At 37.6% G+C, this 18,506-nt stretch overlaps 2 protein-coding genes across 2 annotated transcripts in view; one reads left to right on the top strand and one right to left on the bottom strand.

The window, feature by feature from the left end:
- The first annotated feature begins 481 nt into the window (after positions 1–481).
- LOC127630688 (actin nucleation-promoting factor WASL-like) lies at positions 482–12,698 on the top strand. The gene is made up of 11 exons (XM_052108343.1): positions 482–773; positions 3,810–3,950; positions 4,676–4,762; positions 5,529–5,625; positions 5,795–5,827; positions 8,178–8,213; positions 8,443–8,611; positions 9,064–9,242; positions 9,325–10,277; positions 11,544–11,649; positions 11,898–12,698. The coding sequence occupies exons 1-11, from the start codon at positions 672–674 to the stop codon at positions 11,951–11,953; spliced, it is 1,959 nt and encodes a 652-aa protein (XP_051964303.1). The 5' UTR covers positions 482–671; the 3' UTR covers positions 11,954–12,698.
- The window catches only part of LOC127630687 (semaphorin-3F-like), a 20,765-nt gene continuing 14,779 nt past the window's right edge, over positions 12,521–18,506 (bottom strand). The window contains exons 10-18 of the mRNA XM_052108341.1: positions 18,386–18,455; positions 18,002–18,146; positions 17,641–17,863; positions 17,373–17,461; positions 17,226–17,267; positions 15,968–16,125; positions 15,716–15,783; positions 15,075–15,202; positions 12,521–14,551 (exon numbers count right to left, since the gene is read on the bottom strand). Of these exons, the coding sequence (XP_051964301.1) occupies positions 14,153–14,551; positions 15,075–15,202; positions 15,716–15,783; positions 15,968–16,125; positions 17,226–17,267; positions 17,373–17,461; positions 17,641–17,863; positions 18,002–18,146; positions 18,386–18,455 (1,322 nt within the window). The 3' untranslated portion in view covers positions 12,521–14,152. The remainder of the gene's footprint in view (positions 14,552–15,074; positions 15,203–15,715; positions 15,784–15,967; positions 16,126–17,225; positions 17,268–17,372; positions 17,462–17,640; positions 17,864–18,001; positions 18,147–18,385; positions 18,456–18,506) is intronic.

The following is an 18,506-nucleotide window of genomic DNA, read 5'->3' as shown; positions in this document are numbered from 1 at the left end:
AGACTATTAAATGTTTAAAGATGACTTGTTTGATCTCATTTTAGTAATTACTCAGTGCTTTTCATTTCTTCATTTACATTTATGCATTTGGCAGATGCTTTTATCCAAAGCAACTTACAGTGCACTTATTACAGGGACAATCACCCCAGAGCAACCTGGAGTTAAGTGCCTTGCTCAAGGACACAATGGTGGTGGTTGTGGGGATTGAACCAGCATCCTTCTGATTACCAGTTTTGTGGTTTAGACCACTACACCACCACTCTTCATGATATGTAATGTATAAATTATACAGATGGGTGATACAGGAACAGACCAACAGAAGTGTATCTTATAATAGTTGTTCACCGTTGTCAGTAAAGGCTGTTTTGATGAGTTCACTGCAATGATTGGGGAGGCCCTAAGGGTACTTCCGCTTATAGCTGAAAGCAACATGAACATACAGTGTGTCATGCTAACAAGGCGAGAGAATGAAAATAGAAAAAAGTGTGGTTGTCCATTTCCTGTGAAGACTTTTTGTCTGCTAATGTGATGAGTAGAACTAGAATGCGAAACTCAATGCTCACTATTGAGGCTAGTCATTGGTACATCACAGGATATCTCTCATTTTTCTTTCTCATTCTCTGTCTTTGAGTTTAACTTTTTAAAGGTTAGATTTCAGTGCATGTGAGGCCATGAAGCGAACGAAGGGGAAAGGTCAGGAGAGTTTTGGCTGCTCTCTGCTCAGTCCACAAGAGAACGAGAGACTGGAAGATCTGCTGGGCAGGAGGTGTGTGGTAAGTTCGGGGGCCCTCAGTACAGGGACTGGTCTAAAGGTAAAGATACTGTTTATACACTGTAAAAAATGTCACGTCTGATAACCTTAACTATGTGCGTCAAAAGTAACGGGTTATAATCAAATGAAAAACATCACTTATGATTGAATCCATCAAACTACTTACGGTTACACCAACAAAAGTAGTTTTAAATGGTCAGATCGCAAAAATGTAACCTAAAAATTTGCTTCATGTGGTAACATCTATATCAACTGGTTTGGTTCAAAAATGTAACAACAGCACTATCAACCAGACTACATCAGGTAACACCAACAAACACTAATGGTTTAAAGGGATAGATCAGGTATAAAAATAACTCTTTAAGGTAATGAATCAAATGAAATCAAACCAGTGTATTTCATGATACCATACGGAGCACATTTCTGACAAAACATTTGATAGTGTAGCTTCTTTTTTGACTTAAATTGCAAGATTAAAACAAAACAAAAAAAGACATTTCATGTGATATTATAAATAATGTTATAAATAACGATAAATATCTGGCCCAATAAAACGTATCTGGTGAATGTCTGTATTAACTTCCTTTATCGTGAAAATGTGTCTAAATGTTATTTATTTTACTAAAACAATTATCCACTTCTTGTCACGGATCTTTCTGAACGTCTTTTATTCTAATCTTTGACCATGTGTTTTTCCCCCCTCATTTGTCTCAAATAAAGAAAATTAGCATTTAATTTCAGCCTTTGAAAGTGTATGACTGTCATTTTAAATTAATCCGCTAAGGAGACGATGAAGTGTTAATATATATATATATAGTTAAACATTTCTTGATTGTGACTTTAATTTAATTCATAAACCAGTCTATTAATAACAGCCACATGTATATCATACATCAAAGAAAGCTTTAGGTAAACCAGTAAATCCGAATGTGTTTTTCACTTCTATTTTGTGTTGAATATTTCTGCTTCCTCTATTCATTCCACTATGAAACATTCAGGACCAGATCCTGTGGTATTTTTCAGGGACTGTATTCTATTTATTGACAATTATTCACTTATTTACTGTTATTCGTGTAACAGATTCAAAGTAACTATAAAGGTTTTCCGCCACTAAGATGCATACTTGGAGTGGCTCACTGAAACATTCACTGATCCTAATAGCATCCCAAAACTGTATGAAACCAATAATTTTTTACATGGAACACAAAAATTTCATTTTTTGGACAAATCATTGTGCTCTACACTAATCATAGCTCTTGCCATACAACAAAATTTCATAGTGACCAGGGGTGCCGAGCTCCAAAACAACCTTTGGTTGTTAAACGAAACCATAAAACGAAAGCAGTCCATATAACAAGGGGCACCTGTAGGATTTTTTGGATTTTTAGAATGGAACAGATTTAGCACAGGAGGGAAACTGATAGATTGATCCATCATTAATGGAGATCCAGGTTTAAAGCCCATGAATTTACTTTTTTACATTTGTAAAAATTACCACAGGTAGACCATGGATGGCTCGCCATTGAGTAGGTCAGTGTAACTATACTATTAATTAAACTTTATCATTTTAATGAAAAAATTAAAAAATAAAACATTTAGAATCTATAACCAAAATTAATACAAACAAAGTAGACTTCTCCTTCCCCTTATATAGTTTTAACATGATTCTATAACATTTTCAAGTAAGAGCAGTCTTCATTTATAGCTCACTTGTGAGTAGTGGCCATTTATCCTAAATCATCTGGAGTTCTGCTGGGCCCCATGTCTGTCCAGGGCCCTTAGAATCATTCAATACCTTCCCCTGTTCCAGCCCCCTCGTGACTCATACGCTATATTCCTAGCCTTACAACCCCATATGATATCTTTGTGTGGGAAACAGACTAACATTTGTGTCACTATTCACTAATAATCTTCACCTCTGCTGGGGCTTATGGCTTCAGAAGACTTGGAATATAGCACACAATATTCACTACATTTATGAAAATGTCATGGTCTTTTGTGTGTGTGTGTGTGTGTGTGTGTGTGTGTGTGTGTGTGTGTGTGTGTGTGTGTGTGTGTATGTGTGAGCGTGTATTTATCACTTTGTGGGGACCAAATGTCCCCATAAGGATAGTAAAACCCGAAATGTTTGACCTTGTGGGGACATTTTGTCGGTCCCCATGAGGAAAACAGCTTATAAATCATACTAAATTATGTTTTTTGAAAATGTAAAAATGCAGAAAGTTTTCTGTGAGGGTTAGGTTTAGGGGTAGGGTTAGGTTTAGGGGATAGAATATAAAGTTTGTACAGTATAAAAACCATTATGTCTATGGAAAGTCCCCATAAAACATGGAAACACAACATGTGTGTGTGTGTGTGTGTGTGTGTGCTTCTTCAGTCCAGTTCAGACCTTGACAGTCATGTACATTTGTGTTCCATAGAGGAAAAAAAAAAACAGTATAATAAGGGTTTGAAACAACATGGAGGTGGATATAAAATGACAGAATTTTGGGGTGAACTATTTCTTTAAATGCATTAATAATGCAATTGCACAGCAAAGATCATCTATCACAAAATAATTTTTTTTTTACAAAATATTAGCCTTCCTTTGACAGATAAAGTCAGAACTAAAGTAACTGCCATTTTGTGGGTGCTTGGTTGCTTGACTGGATGGTGAAAGCTTTGTGATTAAAGGAAGGAAAGGTGTGAATTTAGCTTCAGTGCAGCATGAAACTGTCACTGAAAGCGTTACGACAGGGGAAGTTACTCAAAGGGATTTCCTGTTACAGTCTAATCGTTTTTTCTGGTAAACAAGGTTCATCAAATGTTTTTGACACTGAGTGTGATGTGCTCTACTTTACATTGTTCTGAACAGATCTGTTCACTAGTGAATGTTACTCAAGTCAAATCTTGTGTCCTTTGATTTGAGAATAACCCTCCCTTTCAAAACGGCAAATGTCTTTGTGAAAGAGCAACAGTAATTACAAATCTTTTATGTTTTGTTTTCTTATATTGTTGTTGTTGTTTTTTTGTTTGTTTGTTTGTTGTTTGTCTGCAGTCTCTGTCCTCTGCTGTTGTGCAGTTGCTTATGGCTCTGCCGAGTGAGCCGACCCGCTGGACCCTGCAGCAGTCTGGAGTAGTTTGTTTTGTTAAGGACAGCCCACAGCGCTCCTATTTCATTCGTCTTTATGACATCAAGGTTCTTACAACATTATCTCTCTCTTAACCAAACATGTCAAAAATAGTAGACAGCAGAACCACAAAAGAAGCACATGAAATGAAAAACTATTTACTAATATAATGACTAGTGTAACTATTCTGAAAACTTTATTTTAAAATGTATGAACAATACATTACAAAATTCTTATTGCATACAATATGTAAACCTATGAGAAACATCAACAAAACTCTGCTACTATTAACAACCGTTTATTTGTGGCAGACACCATCTATATAACCAACTGTGACTTGTGCCATCATTTTGAGTTCACTTCGCCGAGAAATACATGTTGAGGTTTATGCACTAAAGTGAATGTAAAGTAAAAGTAATGGTAAATTTGTACTGAAAATCTCTGCTTTTGTATGACATAATTACTATGTTTCTACTACAAACCGTTTGCACCAGCATTCGTCATTTAAATGTTTGTTAAGACTTTCCTTTTAGTATAGTGTATAAAATTATAAATGTGTTTTTGGGTCAATGTGACTCAAAATTATGGAGTAGGTCACAAATAATAATATATAAACATTTCTAAGTCATTTGAAACCCATTATGATTTATCACTATTCTGGTTATGTTTATGGTGGGTATGGCCTTGGTAGATACACACAAACCTCTAATGAATATTTGAGCTTGTTGGATATTTCAGCAAATTCTTGACCTCTGTTTGTTAGAGAAAACTGAGACTTGTTACATCCCTACAGGCAGGGAAGCTGGTGTGGGAACAAGAAATCTATAATCAACTGATGTACCAAAGGGTCGAGCCATTTTTTCACACATTCCCTGGAGACGTAAGTATTAACCTGTTGTCTTTTCTAACCATGACTGTGCTTGATGCAGGAACCAAGATCATTGCCACTGCCTTCCTCATATACTCACTTATTTGGACGACGAAAGTAATTTTTGTGTTGGAGAAATGTGGTTTTCTCTTTCCTCTAAAGTTATTTGAGTGCACTTCCTCAAACTGTAGCACTGTGTGTACAACAAGACGGACTCCTGTTACATCTAGGCAGAGCACAGGACTAAAATAATTAATGTTATAGCTTGAACAAAATTGTCACGTTGTTTAACCAGCTAACTATCGTGGCCTTAAAACCAATGTTATATCATCCAAGTTAAGCTTCATCACCATGAGTTTGGGACATTATGGTGAAAAAGAAAAGAAAAGAAAAAAGAAAAGAAAAAAAAAACAATGTCCCATTTAAGCCTTTGTAGATAAATAATATTTTTGCTCAAAGTACTTGTGCCATTTCTCTGATGCTCATACTTGCGAGTTACAAATTAGTTTAACATTTAGAGTTTGTTCGGGTTACTTTTTGATCCATTGGTGAGTTAGCATAATACTAAAAGCAAGTGTAAACCTTGTCTTTGGCACTGTTATTGTGTTTGGTTTTCCTCTTTGAATGTACAGTAATCTACCATTCCGGCAGTGTACTGTATTTTCACACTATATCTCGACTATTGATGCTTCTGTTAAAAGTTGTTAAAAGTTGGTTTCAAGCTGTGGTATTGGTTTTATGATATATGAAATAAAACCCTCTGCTCATCTGTTCCCAGGACTGTCAGGTGGGGTTAAATTTTGCAGATTTAACAGAGGCTGACATTTTTTTCACTGTAGTGGAGGAGAAGATCAGCCAGAGAAATAATCGCTTTGGTATTTAAAAAACTATATGTTCTTGCATATTGTTTTAGTGTTTCCAATATTTATCTGTGAATTCAAACTACTTCATGAAACTGATTATAAAGAAAATCTAATGCATATTAGTGTGCTGTTTTAAAAAGTAAAGACCAGATGTTTTATGTTTCCCCCTCATCCCTTACAGAGAAACAGCATAGAAAAGGATCTGTATCTAGAGGTAATAATCACTGTGATTTCTAGGTTCACAGGTTATTTGAATGGGTTAAACGAATAATTCACCTAAAAATAAAAATTCTCTCATCATTTACCCTTATACCATTCCAGATGTGCGTGGCTTTCTTTCATCAGCAGATCACAAATTAAGATTTTTGGAAGAATATTTCAGCTCTTTTGGTCCATACAATGCAAGTGAATGAGCTCCAAAAACCACACAAGTGTAGCATAAAAGTAATCCATATGACTCCAGAGGTTAAATCAAAGTCCCCAGAAGCAATTTTATATGTGTGGGTGAGAAACAGATCAACATTTAAGTCCATCTTTACTATAAATTCTCCTCCCTGATCATTGAATCTCCAATTTAACTTACACATGATTCTTCTTGTTTTTTTGAGGATTTACATTCCTTTTGCACACACAACCTAATGGGTAGGGAGAAGAATTTCAAGCAAAAATGTACTTAAATATTGATCTGTTTCTCACCCACACCTAAAATATGACATCAGATATACAGGTGAAACTCGAAAAATTAGAATATCGTGCAAAAGTTCATTAATTTCAGTAATTCAACTTAAAAGGTGAAACTAATATATTATATAGACTCATTACAAGCAAAGTAAGATATTTCAAGCCTTTATTTGATATAATTTTGATGATTATGGCTTACAGCTTATGAAAACCCCAAATTCAGAATCTCAGAAAATTAGAATATTGTGAAAAGGTTCAGTATTGTAGGCTCAAAGTGTCACACTCTAATCAGCTAAACACCTGCAAAGGGTTCCTGAGCCTTTAAATGGTCTCTCAGTCTGGTTCAGTTGAATTCACAATCATGGGGAAGACTGCTGACCTGACAGTTGTGCAGAAAACCATCATTGACACCCTCCACAAGGAGGGAAAGCCTCAAAAGGTAATTGCAAAAGAAGTTGGATGTTCTCAAAGTGCTGTATCAAAGCACATTAATAGAAAGTTAAGTGGAAGGGAAAAGTGTGGAAGAAAAAGGTGCACAAGCAGCAGGGATGACCGTAGCCTGGAGAGGATTGTCAGGAAAAGGCCATTCAAATGTGTGGGGAGCTTCACAAGGAGTGGACTGAGGCTGGAGTTACTGCATCAAGAGCCACCACACACAGACGGGTTCTGGACATGGGCTTCAAATGTCAAACGTCTTACCTGGGCTAAAGAAAAAAGAACTGGTCTGTTGCTCAGTGGTCCAAAGTCCTCTTTTCTGATGAGAGCAAATTTTGCATCTCATTTGGAAACCAAGGTCCCAGAGTCTGGAGGAAGAATGGAGAAGCACACAATCCAAGATGCTTGAAGTCCAGTGGGAAGTTTCCACAGTCTGTGTTGGTTTGGGGAGCCATGTCATCGGCTGGTGTTGGTCCACTGTGCTTTATTAAGTCCAGAGTCAACGCAGCCGTCTACTGGGACATTTTAGAGCACTTCATGCTTCCTTCAGCAGACAAGCTTTATGGAGATGCTGACTTCATTTTCCAGCAGGACTTGGCACCTGCCCACACTGCCAAAAGTACCAAAACCTGGTTCAATGACCATGGTATTACTGTGCTTGATTGGCCAGCAAACTCGCTTGACCTGAACCCCATAGAGAATCTATGGGGCATTACCAAGAGAAAGATGAGAGACATGAGACCAAACAATGCAGAAGAGCTGAAGGCCGCTATTGAAGCATCTTGGTCTTCCATAACACCTCAGCAGTGCCACAGGCTGATAGCATCCATGCCACGCCGCATTGAGGCAGTAATTAATGCAAAAGGGGCCCAAACCAAGTACTGAGTACATATGCATGATTATACTTTTCAGAGGGCCGACATTTCTGTATTTAAAATCCTTTTTTTATTGATTTCATGTAATATTCTAATTTTCTGAGATTCTGAATTTGGGGTTTTCATAAGCTATAAGCCATAATCATCAAAACTATATCAAATAAAGGCTTGAAATATCTTACTTTGCTTGTAATGAGTCTATATAATATATTAGTTTCACCTTTTAAGTTGAATTACTGAAATTAATGAACTTTTGCACGATATTCTAATTTTTCGAGTTTCACCTGTATGGATTTAACTACTGGAATCTTATGGATTACTTTTATTCTGCATTTATGTAATTTTTGGAGTGTCAACATTTTGGCACCCATTCACTGGCATTGTATCACTTGGACCTACAGAGCTGAGAAATTCTTCTAAAAATCTTAATTTGTGTTCTTCTAAAGAAAGAAAGTCATACACATCTGGGATAGCATGAGGGTGAGTAAATGATGTGAGAATATACATTTTTGGGTGAACTATTCCTTTAAGTGTATGTTAACAAATCAAATAAACTGGTTTTAATATTCTTAGATCATGGAGCTTTGCCACCACTTCCTCCACCCACTGGTAAGTTATGTAAATTTTTACCTTGCGGATTGTGTTTGTACATTATTTGGTTGTCATGTGACCAAATTATAGAACTACTCCTGTGCTTACTCTGTCACCCAGACGAACCAGAGGCATCAAAATATACTTTAAGAAAACTATACAAACTCAACCTTTTCTTTTCAATGATGGAAAAGAGCATCAAATTTACGCAGATTAATCACAACAAGTAATGTATCTTTAATCACAGGCTCTATCACTCCTACTATGCCTCCAAGTGTGCCTATTACTGTCCAGAACCAAATCATTCCTACCAAATCAAAGAAAGAGAAGAAAGAGAAAGAAAAGAAAGAAAAGAAAAATAAGAAGAAAGGATCAAAACTGTTGAAGGGAGATATCGGAGCACCCAGCGGATTCACGTGAGTCTGGATCTAGGATGTCATCGGTTAATGGTCTCACATTGGCCTTTTTGAAAGCAAAATGTTAAAGGATTTGTTCACCCAAAAATGAAAATTTTGTCATCATTTACTCACCTATATGTTGTTCCAAACCCGTATAACTTTCTCTCTTCCATGGAACAGAAAAAGAGATGTTAAGCAGTTTGTTTGTCTTAGTCACCATTTACTTTCATTGTATGACAAAAAGATGCAATGAAAGTGAAAGGTGACTAAGACAAAAAAACTACTAAACATCTCTTTTTCTGTTTCACGGTAGAGAGGAACTCGTACTGGTTTGGAACAACATGTGAGTAAATTATGAATTTTCATTTTTGGGTGAGCTATCCTTTTGTTTTTGATAGAAACCTGAATTATTATTTTCTGAAAAGATTTTTGGTAAACTCACAGTACATTTCATCATGTTATGACTTTAGGCATGTCAGTCACCTTGGCATGAGTTCCAACAGTTTGGACCCTGACTTGATGAAACTTCTGTCCTGCGCTGGGATCAGCGAAGCAGATTTGAAAGATTCAGAAACCTCTCAGATGATCAATGATATCATTGAGCGTTCAGGTGGAATGGAGGCTGTAAAAATGGCCATGAACCAGCAGGGTGAGTCTTGGGACAGCATTTGTACAGTTTGTTTCATATTTTGATAAACAAACATTCATTTTGTGACTTTATAATTGTTAAGAGTCTGCTCGCCCTCCAATCCCTGGTGGTCATCGTGGTTCTCTTCCCCAAGTGCCTACTGGGCTCTCCTCAGCACCTCCTCCCCCTCCAGGTCGAACAGGGCCCCTACCACCAGTTCCTGGACAAATTCAATCCTCTGGTCTTCCACCAACACGTGGTTCCCTTCCACCTACACCTCCAAGAGGCCACAGTGGGTCTCTACCAGCAGTTCTTTCACCACAGGCCCCTGAGGGCCGCAGTGGTCCTCTTCCCCCACGATCTGCATCATTAGGGCCCCAGCCACCCATTCCAGTAGGGCGGAATGGGCCCTTACCTCAACTCCCAGTGGCACGCAGTGGACCCTTACCTCCACCCCCTGGAGGTCGGAGCGGACCCTTGCCACCACCTCCAGGAGAACGCAAAGAGTCTTTAACTCCAGTTCAAGGAAGGAGAACGGTAACTCCATCCACCGAAAGGCGAGGTAGTGTTTTGCCACCCCAACCTGCTGCAAAATCTACCCCACCACTACCACCTGGAGCGAGGAGCGGACACTTACCTCCACCTCCAAGAGACAATAGTGGATGCTTGCCTCCTCCACCATCATCTGAAATGCTATTCCCGCCTCCCCCATCGGATTTCTTCCCTCCTCCACCTTGTGAATCATTCCTCCCTCCTCCACCTGAAGACTTATTTCATTCTGTGCCTCCACCCCTTTCCTCTGAATCCAGGTTTCCTCCTCGAAGTAATCACCAGCATTCATCTGGCTTCACCCCTCCACCCTCAGCCAAACCCAGCACAGGTGGTCCACCTCCACCACCTCCTCCGCCTCCCGCTGCCCCTCCTCCGATGAACATTGTCAGCACCCCTTCTCCTCTATCTGGGAAAACTGATCCTCCCCCTCCAGCATCCAGTTGTGGGGTAGGGGGTAGGGATACATTACTTAACCAGATACAATCAGGGATGAAGCTCAAAAAGGTGAGTACCTAGCCAATGAACAATTTTGCTCAAATGTTGTTGTTCAAAAACGTTGACTCCAGTGTCAGAAATGAACAATTCTATTAACATATTCTAGTATTGATTTTCACTGGCATTTTTTAAATTTATAAGGGCAAATTATTTATAGCCATATTAGGTGACTATGGGGCAGATTCACACGTGATATTTCAGTGCAAAATCTGCATCTTTTTCACTAAACAAATATATTTTAGCAGGCGTAATCAGTACTGAAATTGGACATTTTTAAATGAAGTCATTGTCAATCCTTCCCGCATAAACAAGCCTCTTATCTTTGCAACTTGGACACAATGTAGAAGTTGTCTGGCGCAATTTAGGTTGCGCTAGTACCGCCAAATTAAAGTAGGAAGTCAAATTAATTTTATTTAAAAGAGATGTTTGTGAACATTTTCAACCTATCATTTCAGCACAAAATAATCAAATAATCATCAAATGATGGAGAAGAGTTATTATATTCTGGCAAATATCCAAATGCGTGTTGTTGTCAAGAGCACGTTCTTCATGTTTTAGAGATGATCCAGGTATCTGGATCAAACTGATGCTGTAGGCTACATTCCTCGCAGGGTGTCAAATGCGGTGGTCTGCTGTATCCTCCGCTATACTGCACTCAGAATCGGACAGCAAGATCAGAACTGCACATACAAATTGCACTAAATGATTTTATGGCCGCGTTTGCGCGGTTGCCTGATCTGCATAATTTATTGTGTGAATCGGGCGCTAAACTAGCGATGCACAAAACTTGCGCTAAACTAGCGATGCACAAAACTTGCGCTTTTGTCAATATTGATGGCATTTCTGACCCCTGGTTGACTCCTTTAGTCCAAGGTACAATAAAGGACCCCTATAATTAGCTTACTTTTGTTGACAACATTTACACAATGTATGCTTAAAAGGGATAGTTTGCCCAAAAATAATTTACTCACTCTCATATCATTCCAAGCCAATATGACTGTCTCTCTACCGTGAAACACAAATGGAGACGTTAGCCTTAGTCACCATTCACTTTCAGTGCATCTTTTTCTCATACAATAAAAGCAAAGGGTGACTGAGCATAACATTCTTAACATAACATACTAACATAAGTCTTTGATTGAGTTGCATATAAAGAAAGTCATATGGTTTTGGAACAACATGAGGGTGAGTAAATAAAAACTTAATTTAAAATGTTTATGTAAACTATCCCTTTAAGGCTAAGGCAGTCTAAGCTAAATAATTTCTATTTCCCAGGTGACCACCAGCCCTGAACCGCCATCACCCATACAGGAAACAGAAGGAATAGTTGGAGCTCTCATGATGGCAATGCAGAAGAGGAGTAAAGTCATCCACTCCTCAGGTAAAGTTTTTCTTTTTTTTTTCGTTACAAAATAATTGTAATTTAATGAGAAAGTTCACTCAAAATGGAAAAGGAGACGTTAGGCAGAACAACAGCCTCAGTTGCCATTCACTTTAATTGTATAGAGGAAATAAAGGCAATGAAAGTGGTTTGTTGGATTCTAGCCGTTGTGTGTATCTTCTACGTATACCTATTTAGAATTGCACTTTTTTGTTAATGATTTGTTTTCCTTTTAAAATATCTTGTAGAAGAAGAAGATGAGTTTGATGATGATGATGATGATGACGATGAAGAGTGGGATTAATCCTAGTTTTATCAGAAACAAATAGCATTGCACAAACCTGGGCAGCTTTAGCATGTTGTAGAAGTAAATAAACACTGACCCAATGAGTGGTCTCTCTAGCCTAAAGGGTTCTCAGACTCACATGTTTTCTATGTGCATTCTACACAACAGATGTATAGAAAAGGTTATCAAACGAAGCAGAAACAGCAAATTGCTTAAGTCAATGTGAAATATATGATTTATTGATTGCTTGCTGAAATGTACTACTGCACACTTGGCAAGGTTTATGGTACGTTTGGTGTACACACTTCCCTAGGCCAGACAGTGAATGGAACAAGTAGCAAATAAAAGTGTACAATTTATAACAGGTTTGTTAATTTGTTAGTTATTTAGATGATGGAGATTATTTCTATTACAGCATCAAGTATCTACCAGTAAAGAATGTATTTACCATATGTAAATATACTCTGATTTTAATGTGAATCAAAAAATGAATGTACTGCACAGAATTTACTGCTCGTTATTATTTTTTTGTCTGACAACATCTAAGAACAAGACAGAACATTTCACAACTGGACTATTCTACTGTTTTATGTAAAAAAAAAAAAAAAAAGGACACAACTATTGCGCAGTTTAGTTCCATAAAGATATTTCCAGTGTTCAATATTATCAGAGAGAACCTATGATCATTTTCTTTTAGGGTGATGGCTCAACCTGTCATAAAGCATGATATTAAATGCACAGTAAACAATTGTTATCTCTTAAACAGTGTCAGTCTCATATCTGTCATTCTGAATGCATTGAAATAAATATAACAACAATTCTTTTTTGTCGATCATGCAAAAATTCCACCCACCCTTATTCAGTATCCTCTAGCAACATGGATCATCCCAATAAAATATGTACAACTTCAAATAAATAGATTTTACAAATGTGAGAATCAGCCACAGTCACACATACATGTAGAGAAGTAGTGCTCTTGCAAAATGTTTGGTTCCGTTATCAACCCAAGCAATTAATGGAATCCACACATATCTCACTATTAAACATACATTACTATTATAATACCATAATCAAGGCGGAACATCAGAAATTGCACTGGCCCAATGATTAAGTGATTTAACAAAGGAATAGTAGAGGTCTTAATTTTCAGACGACGGAATAATGTAACGTTTTCCATGCTTATGACATAATATCTTCTTTAAAGGTGCTTTATGGTGAATGGTTGAATGTGTTTTGTTTTACCTTAAAGACCCCATGAAATCAAAAGCTTTGTGGCTTTTAGTCTATGTCAGTTAGCTTTGAAGACATTTACTGTATATGCTAGTGTACTCCTTAAAAAGTTAACAAAACACATTTTTGGCAGATATACACATAATTGTTTTTAACTAATATGAAATCAATTAAACTTCAAGGAAAATTAGCATTTTTTCTTTCACCAAATATTTTCCAAAAATATTGCTAACTCAACTTGCACTACACAGATATTCATCCAATCAAATTATCTCTAGCTCCTAATACCACCTAAAACTGATTAGCAAGTAGCAAACCATGATTCATGCTGATTTGTAAACTGAAGCCTAGTGGCTATTGTTTTTATTTTTATTTTATTTTTATTTTTTTTCTCAAAGGGCTGTGCCCTTAGATATGCAACAGAAATGACACTGAAAATAGAAAAAAAACTGTCTCGTCAAGCGATTTCATGAGGTATTTAAATACATTTAGATTAATGGTAATAAGTAATATGTAATACGAATCTTGAAAGTCATTCGCAACTTAATTTGACGAGAGGTTAGTAAAAGTTTATACCTTGGCATAATACTAAAACGTTGTCAAATCACTGTGGCAACTGTAAAACGCTCAGTCTAAAGAACCAATCACCACCCACAAGAATCCCAAAAAATGGATCAGTGAATGCATGAACAGTGAATGTATGAATCAAAAATGAAAACTCTGTCAAAATGTACTCACCCTCATGGTGTTTCAAACCTATGTGCCTTTGTCTCTTGTGGAACACAACAGGAGATGTTAGGCATAATGTTAATCTCTGTCACCATTCACTTTCATGGTGCAATCGAAGTGAATGTTGACTGAGAGTAACATTCTGCCTAACATGAATATGAAAGTGAATAAAAAGACCGAATTATATATTTTTGGTATCTCTTTCACCAGATAGGAATAAGGGGATGAACAGATAACAACTTTAATTTCCTCTTGTCCTCACCCTCCACTAGCCTTCTGTGCTTCTATGTGTCTGCGGCTTATATGTTTAGGGAAGTAAGGCGGAGAGTCCCCACCAGCCGTTAGTTGCTCCCAGTATGATTGGCAGTACTGCTGAATCAGACGCAATTCAGGTTCAAGCAAGAGAGCTGGCGTAGGAGGTGCAGTGCTCTGTTGAGAGTCTTTGTCATAGCTCCTTGTTGTCTTCTCCTCCTCTTCATCAAGGGTGGTGAGGGCTACTGCGATGTTCTGGTCCAGGATACGTAGGGAGACACGAGCCAGCGTGTGTTTGAAGTTATTTTCTGTGGCCAGGCAGTGATAAAGGCCTGCATCTGCTTTGGTGAGAGATTTTAGAAGAATGCCCTGTGGAGTCCTAAGAACCTCCCCTTCTCGATTCAGCTGTGAAGAGAGAAAACATCATTAGATGTCTGCAGATGTCACTAAGGTTAGCCTGTCCCAGTTAGCCCCTGCTGGTAGATATTATAACATCACCAGTTGCGCCCTAAAAGCATTGTTTTCCTTTTGACACCCATTTAAAAGTAGCTATGTACACTGATGAAAGTTTAAAAAAATTTTTTTTAGAAAAGGATGCACTCTTAAAAGGCAACAGAAAAGACCACAAGGAAATAGGAAACAAAACAGCACTCGTCAAGTGATTTCTTGGGGTCTTTAAATACATTTACAATAATGGCAATATGTAATAGGTATCTTGAAAGTCACTTGCAACTTAATTTGACCTGTGAGGTTAGTAAAATTTATACCTTGGCATAATACTGAAATGTAGTCAAATCACTGTGGCAACTTTGAGCAAACACAGACAGTGAAGCCAGTGTTAAAAAAACAAAAAAACTAAAAGAAAAAGATTATAGAAATAGACAGCATTTTAAGAAAAGTCCAGACAGCTATAAGCATGCAATCTTACCACTTTTCGTCTTCCCTCCTTCTGGTAGAGCCATTTGATAGTGGCCTGTGGAGAGCGTGGAAAACATTCCAGAAATGTTCTGCTACCCTCCACACCAAATTGCACTTTCGCTTGCAGTCTCCTTTCCACTAGGAGTCACATCAAAAGAGTACAGTCAGATGCTGTTTTGACTTAACTTATTTTAATACTATAAATTAATATTCATTGTTAAAGTCAACAAGAAACAGTGTTTGCAACTATTTTACTTACATAATGTGACATATCTTAAAATTAAACAGGATATTCAAAGATAAATTTATCCATCAGGAATTTATTGGATCATTAAAAGTAGTCTTTATATGACAGGTGCTTTAAAGGGAGGCGTTGAAAAATAAAGGATTGGTGATGTCAGCCGAAAAAGACAGTTGTTTGTAAGACTGAGCAAGTTATTATATTTTGATAAAAATTATTATTTTTCTTTGGAACATCGTGCACCATCACACAATAAGACCAGAAAGTAAACAGGGTCAATTTTGATGTTAAGCTGAATTCTCATTCATAACCAAACAAACACAAATATAAGCTACATGAATTCAGAAATTGTACTGTGTGTGTGTGTGTGTGTGTGTGTGTGTGTGTGTGTGTGTGTGTGTTATTGTCACCTTTGGCGTTGTAGCCCCGGCACTGACGCAAAGGGTCTCCATGTTTTACATCCTGTCTTCTGCTTCTCCTGAATGTAAGGGACAGTGTACATTGCTGTCTAAAACAATGGGACTTACAAGCTCTTGCTGAATTCATCTCAGGCCTTATAAGGTGTTTCAAAATGCATAGAATATCTTTTCGATCTTTATAGTACACAAACTATACTGTATGTACACACAGTATTTAACTTTAAAAACATAATTGTTTCTGACCTTTTGGTGGCTTGTGTAAAGGCAGAACAGTTTTCTCCATCCCAGGCACAGTAAGGGTCTCTGGCCAGGCAGCAGTCTGAACAGGCCATTCCATATACCCCACAGCGGTGCAGAGACATCTGGGTGAGACCTGTTTCTGAAGATGCGTACAGCTGTTGCTATAGAGAAAAAGGAAAAATAAATGGTTGTACTGCCATAATGATGAGATCATAATTCTATGATTTTTGTAATATACTTTGACAAATAACAATTATCAAAGGCTATTAAATATGTATAAACACACATTGACATATACGCAAATATACGACAGACAGATGGACGGAGAGATAAATAGATAGATAATGTATATGTAAATATATGCACTGAGATGTGGGTTGGTGCCATTTTGGTGGCACGAGGGGGACCTACACAATATTAAGCAGGTGGTTTTAATGTTGTGGCTGATTGGTGTGTGTACACACACACACACACACACACACACACACACACACACACACACACACACACACACACACACACACACACACACACACACACACACACACACACACACACACACACACACACACACACACACACGTTGTGTTTCCATGTTTTATGGGGACTTTCCATAGACATAATGGTTTTTATACTGTACAAACTTTATATTCTATCCCCTAAACCTAACCCTACCCCTAAACCTAACCCTCACAGAAAACTTTCTGCATTTTTACATTTTAAAAAAAACATAATTTAGTATGATTTATAAGCTGTTTTCCTCATGGGGACCGACAAAATGTCCCCACAAGGTCAAACATTTCGGGTTTTACTATCCTTATGGGGACATTTGGTCCCCACAAAGTGATAAACACACACACACACACACACACACACACACACACACACACACACACACACACACACACATGTTGTGTTTCCATGTTTTATGGGGACTTTCCATAGACATAATGGTTTTTATACTGTACAAACTTTATATTCTATCCCCTAAACCTAACCCTACCCCTAAACCTAACCCTCACAGAAAACTTTCTGCATTTTTACATTTTAAAAAAAACATAATTTAGTATGATTTATAAGCTGTTTTCCTCATGGGGACCAACAAAATGTCCCCACAAGGTCAAATATTTCGGGTTTTACTATCCTTATGGGGACATTTGGTCCCCACAAAGTGATAAATACACGCTCACACACACACACACACACACACACACACACACACACAGTATATTGTTATATAAGGTTTTTTCATAACTCTTACCCTTTTGGCTGATATCTGAATAGTTTTGACAGCAGCAGGAGTCTGTAGTGAAAGAATAGGAAAGCATAAATGCTGTAAAAGTATTGCTCATTGTTAGTTGGAACTTTATTGTAAAGTGTTACCAGTTTTTTTTTAACCGTTATTTACCCTGAAAACTTCCACTTCCTCTAAAGTAAGCTCTTCCATTGTGGTGGGATCCTTGGGCAGGACTATAACTTTCTGGACTGTGCCACGATCTGTGAGGTAAAAGAGGAGTCAAACACTCTCTACACATCTTGTTTGCTAAATATCTGCAACCCTATATTACATTCTAACACTGGCAATGTTCACGAATACTAAAGGGTTTATAGACGTAGAACAAAGGGAATAAAAATAATTAAACTTGTATATCTTTGTCAGAGGATGTTAAACTCACCTGTTCCCAGGAAGAGAACCTCATATCGGCCATCCACTGCATCCACCTGATCCACTGCAATAGTAGTAAAACGATAGTCTACACCTGAACGCACCACCAGAGGGCGCTTGTGAATGGGATACACAGGGTGGTACATGAGAGGATGTGCACGAATGAAGTTCACTGCTTCATCTGAGAACTCTTTTGTTGATTGAAGACCTGGTGTGAATGTGCCTCCTGGACACTAATGTGTGAGACAGAGAAAAAAAAAAAAAAAGATATAGATATATATATATATATATATATTCTTGCTTATGCTACTATACGTGCTTATCTCATTTTTTAAGATCAAAAGTCATGATTTTTTGTTTTCCGGACTCACTGTTCCAGGCCGTGGATAGGGAATCTTTCCTGTGTATGTAGTCCATTGGTAGTTATGTCCGTGTTTATGGGCGAAAGGGCCATTAAAGATGTTTCGAATGTCAGCCATTGAGTACACACACACGGCGGAGCCTTTAAACACTGAGCTAAGAGACAAAAACAAGATTGAGGAGCAAAATCTCCCAGATCCAGAAACAATAAATCCACCTAGTAAAAAGTAAGTTACTAAATAGAGAGAAGTTAAAATAGTAAGAGACGAGATAAAATGACTATAATCTGTTACATGGATAAAAAGCACGCAGAGCAAAAAGGGAGTGAAAGCACAGCAATTGTTTATTTATCTGTTCATCTGAGGAAAGAAATGATTGAAAAAGCAGGTTTGTACCCAGAAGTTGAGAAGACCGCATATAGCACAGGGTTTCGTTCATCTTGAGTGGGTTGGATAAATACGTCCCCTGTAGTGGATTAGAAAAGAAGGGCAGAAATTAGTCATATTGAGATGTTAA

Source organism: Xyrauchen texanus, chromosome 37, assembly GCF_025860055.1.
Source record: "Xyrauchen texanus isolate HMW12.3.18 chromosome 37, RBS_HiC_50CHRs, whole genome shotgun sequence".
In the NCBI taxonomy this organism is placed as follows: Eukaryota; Metazoa; Chordata; class Actinopteri; order Cypriniformes; family Catostomidae; genus Xyrauchen; species Xyrauchen texanus.
This window is presented reverse-complemented; position numbering and strand designations above follow the sequence as displayed.